This window comes from Podarcis gaigeae, assembly GCF_964106915.1.
Source record: "Podarcis gaigeae genome assembly, chromosome: 1".
Lineage (NCBI taxonomy): Eukaryota > Metazoa > Chordata > Lepidosauria > Squamata > Lacertidae > Podarcis > Podarcis gaigeae.
The window spans coordinates 133,221,363-133,236,100 of NC_139678.1; the positions used below are offsets into that span (position 1 = coordinate 133,221,363).

At 44.6% G+C, this 14,738-nt stretch overlaps 1 protein-coding gene across 2 annotated transcripts in view; it reads right to left on the reverse strand.

Moving 5' to 3' along the window:
• Positions 1-2,563: 2,563 nt before the first annotated feature.
• The window catches only part of FTCD (formimidoyltransferase cyclodeaminase), a 28,576-nt gene continuing 16,401 nt past the window's right edge, over positions 2,564-14,738 (reverse strand). For both annotated transcript variants that reach the window (XM_083755903.1, XM_083755902.1), the window contains exons 5-14: positions 14,504-14,683; positions 13,492-13,629; positions 12,491-12,622; positions 10,783-10,844; positions 9,929-10,058; positions 8,194-8,355; positions 7,148-7,191; positions 6,149-6,287; positions 4,953-5,048; positions 2,564-3,100 (exon numbers count right to left, since the gene is read on the reverse strand). In XM_083755903.1, coding sequence (XP_083612029.1) covers positions 3,014-3,100; positions 4,953-5,048; positions 6,149-6,287; positions 7,148-7,191; positions 8,194-8,355; positions 9,929-10,058; positions 10,783-10,844; positions 12,491-12,622; positions 13,492-13,629; positions 14,504-14,683 — 1,170 coding nt within the window. In that variant the 3' untranslated portion in view covers positions 2,564-3,013. The remainder of the gene's footprint in view (positions 3,101-4,952; positions 5,049-6,148; positions 6,288-7,147; positions 7,192-8,193; positions 8,356-9,928; positions 10,059-10,782; positions 10,845-12,490; positions 12,623-13,491; positions 13,630-14,503; positions 14,684-14,738) is intronic.

The window sequence follows — 14,738 nt, forward strand, 5'->3', positions numbered from 1 at the left end:
CCTCAGCTACTGAAGGTAATGGGGCCCTTTATACATCCAGCTGTCCTTTGTCAACAACAATTGTCACTGTTTTTTGTGTTGAATATATACGCCGGCTCCCTCGGCCAGTAAAGTGAGATGAGTGCCGCAACCCCAGAGTCGTCCGTGACTGGACCTAACGGTCAGGGGTCCCTTTACCTTTTTTATATGCTATATGGTAATTTATGGACCTAATAGGTATCTAAAGCCATTTGCACACACAACAAATAGGAGCCTACACATCACAAAACACTGTTGCTGTATGCAGGTTTTATTTTGTTTTTTATCTTATATTTTGGAAATGTACATCCTTTAAATTGGGGGGGGGAGTGGGGCCCTAAGCTATAGCTTGTTTAGCTTATATGAATTTTTCCCCAGCCTTGTGGCAAAATCCCAACCCCATTCCCCATTCTATTTGAAGGCAAACAACTGCTTAATGCAGCAAGGAGTGACAGAAAGTAGTCATGGAAGGTGACAGAAAGTAGTCATGGAAGGAGTGACAGAAAGTAGTCATGGAAGGAGAGAGAGAGAGAGAGAGAGAGAGAGAGAGAGAGAGAGAGAGAGAGACCACTGTCTCAAAACAGAGGGGCTTGCTGACTGGCCCTTTCCACAGAAACAAAGATGTTGTTATGTTTCATGCTGGTTTGTGTCAAACCAGTTAGCATTACAAAGCCCAGCTATGCCTGTAATATGCAATAGTTTTCTCACAGTTTGTAAATCATAGTACTTTTGTTGTTTTTTTAATTGAATAAAGCACTGTAAGCCATGAGTGGATTGCTTTGAAGTCATTTCTGCACAAGGTAAAGCAATTTTTACCACCACTACCACAATTCCTTTGCTAACTTGCCTGTTTCTTTCCTACAGGGAAACTGCTTCTTGCTGTTTCTCTGTAGATCTAGGGACAGGTGTCTTGTTCTTCAGCAAGTAATGCTAGGAATTTGTGTAGAAGTAAGTAGGCTGTCGTGGGACATGGGTGGCACTGTGGGTTAAACCACAGAGCATAGGACTTGCTGATCAGAAGGTTGGCAGTTCAAATCCCCGCGACGGAGTGAGCTCCCGTTGCTCAGTCCCAGCTCCTGCCAACCTAGCAGTTCGAAAGCATGTCAAAGTGCAAGTAGATAAATAGGTACCGCTCCGGCGGGAAGGTAAACGGCGTTTCCGTGCGGTGCTGTGGTTCGCCAGAAGCGGCTTAGTCATGCTGGCCACATGACCCGGAAGCTGTACGCCGGCTCCCTCGGCCAATGAAGCGAGATGAGCGCCGCAACCCCAGAGTCAGCCACGACTGGACTAAATGGTTAGGGGTCCCTTTACCTTTACCTTTAAGTAGGCTGTATGTGAGATCTTCCAGCTTTTCTCAACCTTGGATCCCCAGATGTTTTTGGCCTACAACTCCCATCATCCCTAGCTAGCAAAGCCAGAGCTCGGGGATGATGGGAGTTGTAGTCCAACAACATCTGGGGACCCAAGGTTGAGAAACACTGTGATCCAGCAAGTGTTTACATTTAAGACAGGCTCGCTTCCTGTGTTGAGGTGATCACCTGGGTGATGGGCCAATAAGGGAGACAAAGGAAAGGGGCTCTGAATGAGACAGAAAATGGGTGCGTCCTCCCCACCAGTTTATGGTTAGTTAGAAGGACAAAGCCAGAGTTTAGAGTTGAGTTGCAGTGATGTGTGCCGGAATTTCTGTTTGGCTCCATAGCTGTATAGGGCTTTAGATACCAAAAGCAGGACCTTGAACTCAGCCCAGTAAGAGAGATATTGCAGATGACTGCCCATATATTATTATTACTTATGCAGAGTGAATTAAAGGTTCCCTGTAAGCATATGATACAGGAATCATACATGAAATACAGTAGGAGGAACTTATTCTAGGTTGGCGAGCTCTATAAGCAGAATTATCCAGAGTTTGGAGCGGAAGCAAGAGCTGGAGTCAAATTGTCTCGATAAAGGAGCTTATCTTTGTTTCCACCCTTTTTACACAGTGACGCAAGTCAGGCCAAAGGGCATAACTGCTGAGCCCTCACAGAGAGAAAGAGCAAGCTTCTGACACTGTAATGCACCCCAGCAGGGAGTGGGCTGAAAATTTCAACAGATGACGTGGAGGGTATTCGATGTTGGACTGAGCAGGGTCCTTTCATATGCCACTTTGTGTACTCTTCAGCTGGAGCAAAGTACAATAGTTTGAGCACAGATACTTGATAAATGCAATGTAGATTAATTGCTGTAATTAGAGGGGTAATAAATAAAAGCAGATATTGGGTGTGATAAATACATGAAGCTACCCCTCATGGCTGCCACTCAGCAGAAGAGCAGCTGCCTTGCTGCACATACAGGACAAGGAAACATATTTCCTTGCAACTAGTGCTATTTTTCTGGAAAGAGGGGTGCCAGAACTCATCCTGGACGCCTCCTTCGTTCTTTCAGAATAGCATTAGGGCCCACCTGAGAGGTTCCAGCTGAAAGAAAGTCCTGCTTGCAACCTTTCAGAGCTCAGAAATCAGTGTGCTAGCTGGATCTATTAATGACTCACTTTAGGCACGGCATATAACACAGTTCTTTATAGCTTTATTGTGAAAGGAAATCATTGTGAGTAAATCCAGGCAAAACCAATCGTTAGACTGATCAATACAACACACAGGTACTATTGACTTCTGAGTTAGAGCAAGCACAATGCAATGAAGTTGGGCTCTGATACATTGGACATTTTTTGTATAACAAGCATTTACTAGAACACAGAGCAATTTGAAATGCATTCTCCTGTTATCCTGGTGGTGTGGGTGGGGCTACTTTGGTTCAAGAACAACAAGCCCCACGCTGCCACCAAGGAAGCAATGTGCAAGACTAGAATTGGGGCACATGGAACTTTGCATTTGAAGTTGTAGAACAGAAATCACAAGCACGTCTGCATGTCTATCTACCGGTACATACAACCTGGCAATAATACAATTGGTTCTTATACATCCATAGATAAGCAGTTCCTGATATGAAGAATCATTCACATTGTCCGCTTCTCCAGCTGATGTAGCACAAACGCAGTACTTTTCTTGGCTTCCTCTAAAAAGTGGGAAAGTTTCCCTTGCACCTACACGGAACAGGAGAGTTAAAATTGTGTGAAGCACATGCATGAAGCAGCCCTGGGGAGAAGTATGTGTGCAGGGGGGCAGAGTCTTCTAGTCATAACCCAACCTTCCCATTTAAGGACTACAATCCCCAGGCTCAGCCGTGGCTTACCCAAGCCTGTACAAACAAGGAGTGGGCCATGTGACTCAAGGGACTCTGGTCCCTGACCTCATTCGTGGCACAGACAGGGCCAGCCCAAGACCCTTGGGCACCTGAGGCCAAACATCCCCCTCTGCCGCCCCACAGATCTGGCCTCTGAAGTGCCCCTGCTGTGGCTTCTCCTTGGAACTGGGCAGGGAGAGGGGACTCCATAAGGGCCACCTGCCACAAGGGGGAGTGACACTCCACAAGGACTTCTGCTCAAGGAAAAACCCTGGCAGAGATTTGCTGCCCGGAAGGGACGTGGCACTCTGGCCACTGGTGTGCCCGTGTGTGGTGGCACCTTGTGTGCTGCAGAGGAGGCAGGGGGTCCTTGGGGCCTGATCTTCTGCCCCTGTGGATCCTACTGCCTGAGGCAGTTGCTTCACCCTGCCCCACTGGCAGGCAGGCCCTGACCACAGTCATAGAGTTGGAAGAGACCTCAGGTAGGGAAGAGTTAAACCTCCTCTCCCCACAAGCTGTGGTCCCAATTCAAAATGTCCCAGCCCCACACAACACACAAGAAACACATTTAAGGCCATGTGTAGATAGTTAGGTTGTGTCAGGGAACTGCCATCGGAGCCAGAGGCGGAGGCAAGGCTCCAAAGCGATGCAGGAGAAGGGCCCAGCAGGGAGAGGGGCAGCTCATCGGCTGGGGAAGGAAATCAGCGTAACACCATGGATAAAGGGGGGCGGATGGGGGAATTGGAGAAAAGGCTCCAGGACTCCTTGCCGGAGACGAGCGGGGAGAGCACGGGTCCTCCGCTGCCCACACCCACCCTGCGCAGAAGACTTCCACGCAGGGAGAGTAGGCGGAGACTTGGCGTCAAAGAGCTTCTATGCTGGAAGAGGTTCAAAAAACGCCCACTGATGGATTCTGCTAGTGACTGAACAGCCACGGGGTGAAGGGCTGTCCAGACAGGAAAGGTTTAACCAGGCAACCTAGCCAGGAGTGGCGGCAACTTACGCACGAGCAACCCCTATAACCATTACAGGTTGCCTCCCCACTTCCACACATGTTCAGGGTTTGAAGAATAAGGAGGGTCAGATGGACCTTTTGTGACAATTCCCTTAGTGCAGGCATGGCCAAACTTGGCCCTTCGGCTGTTTGGGGACTACAATTCCCATCATCCCTGACCACTGGTCCTGTTAGCTAGGGATGATGGGAGTTGTAGTCCCAAAACAGCTGGAGGGCCAAGTTTGGCCATGCCTGCCTTAGTGCCTGTTTGCAACAGATTATAGGGAAGGGAGTACATCCGACCAACGCCAGTTATCCTCTGACATTTGCAGCTCTCTGAATTTTGCAATGCAGATTTCCAGTCAGGTAGCATGCACAAAATGCATATATTAGGGTAAAGTATGTGTGTATTGGTAAAAATAACGTACACAAACACATTATATGTTAGGGAAAATTGCTTTTGAAAAATGTGTATATTCAGATATAATTGTCCTAAAATGCTAAAGAATTTCCATGAGGATTTTTTTTGGGGGGGGGGGGGAGAAATAAATTGTAAGCTATTGGTGGAAATATGGGAAAGCAAATTTAAGACTGCAAAAAATAGAAATTGGGAGAACTGAAAATATATTTGATTTGCCTGTATGAACAATGCCAGAGACACAGCACTTAATTAGAGTTTAACATAGTCCCTGGAGCAGAAGGCCTGAGCATTTCTTACCTCTTGCTTAAAGCCTTCATCTGTTATATCTTTCAGGTTGGTGACAACATTGAAATAGGCACCAAACACACCAGCTTCTAAAGCTTTAGCTGCCACCTGTAGACAAAGCACACAGAGGAGGCCTGTGACTTCAAACACCATCAATAAAAGATACAGGTCACTATGAACCACTGAAAACCACCCAAACCAGCAACTGGTAAGAGCATTCTGGAGCTCATGCAGAAGCACTTAAAAGGCTAGGCTTCTATTAGGCTCTACATTACCCAAGTCCATGTTTGTACGTATTTATGTATTAACATTGATATACAACCCTCTTGTAAGGGTGGTTCACAAGATAAAAATAGTAATTTATCTATTTTATGGTTGGCTGAGACATTACTACTTTCATCTGTAGCCTGAAGATGCTATTTCCTTGTAGCACATTTCAGCCCAAGGACTCCTTTTTAGGTCTACATGAAATCTACACACACAGTATAACTGACAATAATATATATATATATATATATATATATATATATATATATATATATAAATTGTTTGTTCTCTTTACGTTTGGACACCTCTTAAGATATTGTAACCAAATTTTGCATGATGGTTCCTTAAATCAAGGAGCAGATTTTCATCTATGTTTGGACAAAATGGGATGCCATTTTGAATCGAGATGGTGGACCTTTCAAAACTGCAGTTTTAAACCACTAATTTCAAAACAGCAGTGATAAAATGTAATTATCTGCCATGTCTAAGGCACCTTTTAGCATACAAAATGCTTTGCAGTTCTTATATAATCTACAATTATGTAATCAGTGCATCATATTTATTTATTTAAAAGCTTAAACTGCCCTTCATTGACAGAATCCCAGGCTGGTTTTCCAAATAAAATTAAAACCTGACTAAATATAAATTTTAGACTAAATATAATTAAAATGATTTTTTAAAAAAACAGAACAGAGACATTATTTGATTATTTTATTCATTCATTCATTCATTCCCCACTTTTTCTCCTCACAGGGACTCAAGGCGCCTTACAGATAAAATAAGAACAGTTTAAAAATGGGGGCGGGGTTAAAAAAACAACTATGGTAAGCAGTAATAGAATGGAAACTACTCACATATATCTAAAAGATCTATTAAAAAGATAAAACAGGCACACAGCCCTTTTAAAGGAATGCTTCTCATCCACCAAATACTTATTATACCTGTATATCTGATTTGCAGGCTATATTTCCTTGCTGAGCCATTTCTTTTAAAAGGGGCCACAAAGAATGAACTTTTTCTGCCAGTGAAAAGGGAACACCAACTGCACTTTTCAGACCCAGCTGCATTGCTGCTGTCCGCCTGCAAGAGAATAAATAGACAAAAGTAGGTATATACCAAATATATTTCTAGTACATTCAACTGGAAATCACAAACAAGGAAATGATACCTAAAAGACACATTGCAGAGGGGAATAGCGGCAGCAAAGAGTCTTCTAACACCTTAAAAATTAACAGACACATTTGGACAAGTCTTTTGGTGACAGTTGCTCAGAAGGCAATGGACTCTGGGCCCCCTAAGCTAATGCCACCCTAAATTAAGGCCCCACAAGGTTAGCATGGAAGGCTCTTTGATCCATGAGCAAAAAGGAGCAAAAAGGAGCAAAGAGGAGGTTAACATTTCAATAACAATAATGATTTTGTCATTTGTACCCCACCATCTGGGTGGCTTTCTCCTTTTTCCTGCAGCCACCGTTGTGTGTCACCTCACAAAGTGTTCCAGGGGTTCCCCCAAATCCTCTGGAGAGAGAGGGGTGCAGGCTGTGTGCACAGGGATGGAGAATCAGTGAAAACTGCTTGACCTCATTCAAGTAATATTTAATAAAAAATGAGCTGCCATGAGTCCGTTTAGCTGCATCTACATCCCACCCTCTCTTTCAATAACTGCAAGACATTGAAGGGATCTCTTCATAGCATTTGGGCCAACATGTCCATATATCACACGCTTTAAGTGATATATAGACTTTTTTGATTGTCCATTGATTTCTGAGCATGACTAACAGTGGCTATATCGCTCTGAACAGGTGTAGAAGCCACTGCTTATTCCAGGTATCTGTAGATGTATGAGAGGAGCTAAGGGAAATTCAGCAACCAGGTACATACAAAAGATTATTTAGTAGCCATAATTGTTAAACAGATGGAAAGTGAGATATCGATACATACCTTTCTTTCTCCTCAGGTGTGTTCTTAGGGAGCTTCATAGCAGCCTAAGGTGAAGGGAGAAAAACATAGTTAACTGTGTCCAGTAGTTATTCAAGCTATGAGAACTGCTTCCCAGTATCTTCCACTTTGCCCATCGTAGAACCACCTGTTTACAGAACAAGGCCCAAGCTGCACCCAGACAGACAAGGCTGCTCTTTTTTAAAAAAAAAAAATTAATCATTTTTTCAATACAAACAACAACCACAAAAACACATACAACAAAAACCACAATAACACTAATAACACAATTTGACATTTCAGATTTGAGTACTGATATACCTATGACTACCCCCTTTTAACCATATTTCCCCACCTCTCCTCCCCCTACTTCCCACCACTGTCCGCCTTATCGCTTAAATATTCCTTCCAGATTTCTTCATATTTATCCATTCTTAATTTGCGGTGACATGCAATCCGTTTGTATGTAGCTAGTCTGTCCATATTATCAATCCATGTGCTCAATGGAATCTTTTTGTGGCTCTTCTAATTCATCAAAACAAGTTTTTTTGCACGGTACATCCATTTTTTTTGACCCCTTGTAATCTCCCACGTTTCCGGTATATAATTTAGAATTAAATTCAATTCCCTAAATAACAATTTATTTTTATTACTCTTGCCATATATATCTTCACCTCGCACCAAAATGATCTTATCATCGGGCAGTTAATCATCATACGTACTAAGTTCGCATCTGTACTCCCACATCTCCAGCAGTTGTCTGCATTTGTTATTTTCTTCTGGTAAAGACAAGGCTGCCCTTTGCGGCAGAACATTTCCATCCCTCCCTGCCCCGGGATTTACCTTTCTACATTTGTCATTCCAATCACCATTCCAGGTGACTGAAATGAAATCACATCACCGATAATAATTCAAAATTGTTCCAGATCCTCAAACTATTACCTTTCCTGTTCAATACAGAGAGAGAGAGAGACGTGTTGCGGAAGATAACAAGGGGGTAAAGAATGCAGGAGGAATTCCGCCGTCGAAAACTTGTGAGTCTCACTCACCATGTAGCTGCTGAAAGCCAGAGAGTCTGTGTCCACCAGGATGAGCAGCTCTTTCATGGCCTGATGGAATGGAGGAATCAGCCGCCTCATGACTGGGTCCAGATCCTCAAACTGACGCTTCCCATAGGTCATCAGCCCCACCATGCAGCCCAGCGCTGCCCCCTAGAAGTAAAATAAATGAAACAATTAAGAACAAATTTACACCCTTAATCAGTACAATGAATGGGTTTGTATAAGCCAGGAGAAGTGGGACCTTTGCCAAATGCAACTTACTTCTCAGTAAACATATATTGATTGTTTGTTTAGTATTGCATTTATGTGGCTCTCCCCTTTCCCATTTCATCCTCACAACAACCCTTTGAGATGGCTTCTCAGCCTTTTGGCTATGGTCACGTGTAGTTAAGCTGAGAGGCAGTGACTGGCCCAGTGTCCCCCACTGAGCTCCATGGTTGGGTGAGGGATTTGAAGCCTGGTCTCCCAGATCCTAGTCCAGCACTGTAACCATTCCAACCCACTGGATCTTGGAGATCAGCATCCGAGTGTGGTACGGGGAGAATGAAAAACGCCATTTTAAACTCTGCATCTAGCTGATTCCTGAAAAGCAATGCTTTAGCAGTATTAAAGGGTCCTGATATGGAAACAATCAAATACAACAAGTGCTCCCTTCTTCCACATCTCCTGTTCACCTCTCGCATAATGTGCTTGATGCAGGGCAAACGAGAAACTGGCAGGGGAGAGGTGCTTCCCACAATAAGCTTTGATTCGCCACTAAAGTTTTCTGACCGATCTGTGCTTTTGTGTAAATAAGGAACTGGAAACAGTAACCAACTTCAGCTTCATGGGATTTTTGCAAAGTATAATTGTTCAATTGTACATTGAAATGGAAAATAACTCTGTATGTGTACTGCTAACTGCATATCATGTAAACTTCCACTGTAGTTAAACAAAGGAGTTGCAGAGAGCCTAACAGGTTGATAATTAACTTAAAATGTATCTCTGCAACTCTTTGACGAGGTGTTTAACTTTAGATCACATGATAAGTATTCAGCTACAAATGTCCATTTTGTGGGAGTTGGATCTTTGTCCTCAAGCACCAGAGAAGAAAGGACATGTGCTAATGGTCTCTCTCTCTCTCAGGCTGTAATGAAAGCTGTGGGAGAGTCAGAGCTTTGTGTTCTGCTCTGTTTGAAGTAATTTCATATTTCTAAGAGGCTGTACTTGTGCTTAGACAAGCACATGATTCTATGCAACTATTTAGATGTATAACAACAACAACAGCAACAACAACAATTTATTTATACCCTGCCCATCTGGCCGGGTTTCCCCTGCCACTCTGGGGAACATTATTGTTTGGAGTGTCTGTTTCAGAACAAATTCTGTAAGTTAAGCTTTGGAACCATATTTTTGGACTGCACAATTTTTATTTCAATAAGAGTCAGTTTTTATTCACCTTACTGTTTCCATATGTGCAATATTAATAAACACAATAATTTTTCCTCTCCTTCCAACCCAGAGGCTAAGAGAAACATTGCTTTAATGGGAATAGGGCAAGCAGAAATGGCACTGTCCGATGACGCCCTGATTTAGGTGATATCAATACTCTCAATGCAGATTACACTCTACTTTTGACTAAATTCAAGTCCCCCATCTGGACTTGGAGGCCAGCCCTGTCTGATTTATGTGCAAGGTGCACACACAATCTATATAACATAATAAAAACAAGTGGCTCCTGTACCAAAGAAGACATCGCTGCTGCTACGGATCCTCCTCCAGGAGCAGCTGACCTGGCACCAACTTTCTGCACAAAAGTGTGAAGAGGCAAGGATATCAGGCAGCCGCTCTCTTTGCCATCCTGCACCATATCCCTTCGGAAGACAAGAAGGACATAGGAAAAGCATATTCACGTACGTCAAGAGGACAGAATGAACTAAAGTCAAGGAAGGAGAAGGCATCTCTCTGCCATGTGTAGGATGGTAACTCTTTTGCAAAGATTCAAAGTAGTACTTACAATGTTAGCAGAGTACGGCCCAATGACCAGATGCTTTTTGCTAGCATTGTCCCTGGTGAACCAAGAGCAGGGAGGATTGCTTTGTCTCTTTCTAGGAATTGGTCTTGCATTCACTAAGCAAAACTCACTCCCTTGAAAATGATGGCACATGAAACCATTTAATTACATCTCAAGCAGGTGGGGCAAACCACCGTCAAATCTGACTCAAAACCTCACAAACCTCCCCCAGATTAGGGCTGGGCATGCATGTGACCCTCAAACTGCCAGTGAGCATCTCTGGAAGCAAAGAGGTGCCAGACTTTGGCCTGACACAAATAAGGAAATGTAGGGAAGCCAGTGGCCCATTGCTTCCTTCCTTTCAAGCTAGCACATGGGTCACCCCAACCCCAGACTCGCTTGCCCACAGCTTCCCAGCACTTCCCATGGTCCTGTTTGCAATGGAAATGGATGTAAAACAAGCTAGTGGACTTCCCGGAGCATCCTGTGCTGCAGCCCTGCACCCTACCCAGCCAAGCTTGCCAAATGTACGGTGCCCAGCAAACAAGCAAAAAATGGAAGGAGGACAATGAAAACATCCGTACTCAATGATGCGCTCCTTGGGATTGAAAGGAGACAAAGAGTCCAGCCCCAGTCGGTTGATTACCTGAGAATGGAAAATGAATAGAGATTCACTTCACTAAACAGAAACTGAAATAATCTGGGGAATACAAAATTGGTGGGGGAGGGGTTTCAGATCTTCAAGAAAATCACTTGATAAAACAGTGCAGTTCATCCCACAAACTGTCTCTCCATTTTGAGAGAGTGTGTGATCTATTTATTTTTGCACAAGAGTTTGTACCTCCTTTAAAAAAAAGTATAATGACATTCCGCACCATGAATCTAAACAGAACTTTCAAGCTGTTCCACTTCTCAGGCATATCCTTGCCCCCACCCCCTTTATTTATTTATTTATTTATATATCTATCTCTTCCATTCCCAAGAGTCTGAGTGTCTATCAAAATTCAAAATGTGCTTCCTGCAGAACAGATGAAATAATTCTCAGATTTGTTCAGAATCCCCCATTCTTTCTTTAACTTCAAAAACTATTTATTTGTTCGTTTGAGTCCGCCCTTCAACTCAAAGGCTTCTAGGTTCACACTACACTTCAATACAAAAATAACAACTACATTAAAATATACCACACATATAGTTATGGGATTTTTTTGGCCAGGGGCAGGCTGAAGCCCCCTTCTAATTCTTGGAAGTGCCAGGCTAGCTTCCTGGTGAGGTGATAGCCTGGGTGATGGGCCATTAAGGGGAAGAAAGGAAGGAGGCAGCTGGAGCCACATGCAGAAACTCGCCAGCCCACTTGGCTGCTGCCACCTCCTGGTCCCTCGCAGCCGTGACTTGCTGGCCAGAGCCTCAATCCACCTGCAGAGTCTCACCCCTCCCCTGGGCAGTGAGGCTCTGTAAGGACTTTTCCTCAAGGAGAAGTCCTTGTGGAATCTTGCTTCCCCGGCCCCCATACCAAAGCAAGGGCACAGAAAAAGAGGGGGGTGTTTTGCCTCAGGTGCCAAAATGTCTCGGAGCAGCGCTGGTCACAGTTTAGGGATGGAAGAGACTGATGCCAACTCATGGTTTATCACATGCAGTGCTGCTTCCATTCTACTGCAGCTTGTAATGCGTCTCATTATCCCCTATGGCAGAATTTTACATAATTTATTATGTTACTATTACATTATTCCACAACATTTACGGTATTTCAATGCAAAGGAAATTTAATGCAAATGGAGAATTAGTAATCAATTATGTATAATCTGCAGACTGTCAACAACAGCAACAGCTACTACTAATCATATTCTCTGAATGGATTTCTGTTCTTCACTCGGGGTGAATAAGCAAAACCAGGGAATTTCTGTTCCCGTTGCCATCAGAATTCTCTACATCCGTCCCACATGTCAACCATTCTCACTATATAGTAAGGCAAAAACACAGTGAGCCAGTTGCAAAACAGAGTGAAAGTATGTGTGGAAAAGGAGAATCCTACTACAGTGGTACCTTGGGTTAAGAACTTAATTCGTTCCGGAGGTCCGTTCTTAACCTAAAACTGTTCTTAACCTGAGACACCACTTTAGCTAATGGGGCCTCCTGCTGCCGCTGCGCCACCGCACAATTTCTGTTCTCATCCTGAAGCAGAGTTCTTAACCCGAGGTACTATTTCTGGGTTAGTGGAGTCTGTAACCTGAAGCGTATGTAACCCGAGGTACCACTGTACAGTAATACATTTCATAGGAGACTCAAGTAGGTTACCAGTCTGATTTTATGCTCCTCCTCAAGGATGAATAGATTTTCTTTGTTAATATAATATTCTGCTGCATCCAGCATGGCCTTTTTGGGGACCAGACCCACCAGCTGAGATCCCACCACTGGCAGATTGAGATCCTAGAAACAAGAACAGGAATTTGACAGCAGTCCAGCACAACCCCAGGGATCCAGACACACACTCAGAGGTACAAGTCTCTGGCAGAGATGCAACATGCAATCTCTTCAAATGACGCTTAAGTTTCTACCACCACAAGTTCACACTACTGCATAGACTAGAAAATAATCCAAAAAACCCAAAACTCTCAATACAGAAATGTTCTCAGATAACACTCAGAGAAGAAGGTATAACCAATGCAATCTCAGCCTGCAAGCGATGCTTTCCCAGTTCATAAGAAGCTGAGCATGTTTTGAAAGGTTTGAATGGCTGGAAGTGGGATCGTTTGTCTGGTATCTTTAGTGCCAAGCAGAAACCCCAGTCCTAACCCTTGCGAACTCGTAGGTGGTCATTGCTGTGTGAGGGCTCTTTGAGGACAGGCAAAGCTCGCCCACTGTGTTTGGGGCACAGGGAAGAGAGGGTAACCCCCATGCACGTGAAAAGGGGAGACGTAGCTTTCTTCTGGTGCCATACTGGGGATTATTTGGCTTACATATGCAATTGAGCAGCAGTCCCTTCCCTCTCTTCCCCTGCTGTTCTGCAGCGTTTGCAGCAGAGGACAGGAAGTAAGCTAAAGGGCCAGGCGGTCCCCAGATCCCCTGCTCTTAGCCCAGCTGCCAATGCCTACGCAAACTGGTAGCTCTTTCTCTCTTTGTGTGCTGTGCTGCAATCAATTCTTCTGTAACCAGAGAACAGCTCCATAAAAGTGAGCCAAAGGCCCAGCCGCAAGAGCTTTGGGCTGCAACTCCTTGCTCCCGACACATTTCACCCCAAAGGTCTTAGCTCAGGTCATCTCTGAGATGCTCTGGCGCGACCTCCTTGTCCAGCTCACCTGGGCATCCTTGCAGACCTCCTCATAGACGGTGTGGAGGGCCGTGGTCTCAAAGTCCAGCAAATTTGCAGAAACCTGAGCAATATTCTCTTCGTCCAAGTACCAGCCCATGCCTTGCACCTGCTTCAGTCGCCCAGGCTACAAAGCGCAAACAGGAGCAAGAATTTCAACCATCTACAGAATAAGGTGGGAAGCTGGCAAACAGGAGCCAACTACTTCCTGTCTTCTTAACCCCAGCAGCCAAAAGCTAACGTTCCTATCATATTCCTACCGGATTTAAAAGTTCCTACCCCATTCCCAAAATATTCCTGTTTTGAGACTCTTCATGTTTTCACTTCCTCACATTTCCAAATGACAACAAGGAATCCTGTGGCACTTTAAAGATTATTATAGCATGAGGACTGATGGACTGGAGTCTGCTTCATCAGCTACCCTTAAGGAAGCAGAGGAAAGAGCTGTAAATTGTAGGCAGTGGCGTAGCGTGGGTTGTCAGCACCCGGGGCAAGGCAAGTAATTTGTGCCCCCTAACCCATGGATTTGCGCCCCCTAACCCTACCCCCCAGATGTTGCGCTCGGTGCGGCCGGGCCCCCCCCCTGCACCCCCCACGCTACGCCACTGATTGTAGGGGCCAAAAGACCACAGCAAAAGTCTAACCAGTCTTAGGAGAATATAGTTCACTCCTTTGGTTTCATCTTCCCAGCCTAGGACTTTTGTCTTTTCCCAGGAGCCCCTGAAAAGAAGATTCAAAACCCTCAGGCCTTGATTCCTGGCTGCTCTGGCGCAAGTTGCCAGTTTCAGTGAGCAATGAATGAACTCATATGTTCCCCCTGCCATCATCTGTGGCCTGCAGAGAGGCATGTAGTGGGGTAAAAATGAAGAGTAATACCGGGTTAGCGATTACAGGAGGAAATTGGGGAGATCTCTCCTTTCTTTGCCCTTTTCTGAATTGTGGGAGGATTCCAATGGGAGGGGGGAATCTGCAAGCCAATTCTTCCCTGGACACAGGAATACCTGGTCCTTTCCGCGGCCTTGCTCCCGAATGTTCAGGGCTATCCGGTGTGCCAGCTCCTTTGTACACAGCAAATTGATGTTGTAGGCTATGAGGAATGTCCGTGCACCTGTTGCTGTGGCTCCCCATCTTGGAACAAAGGTTGCAGAACCAAAATCAGGAGCCCATCCTGGGTTTTTCAGCTAAAAATCCAAAACAAAGAAAAAGAGGGGGTTGTAATATTCCAGTAATAATAAC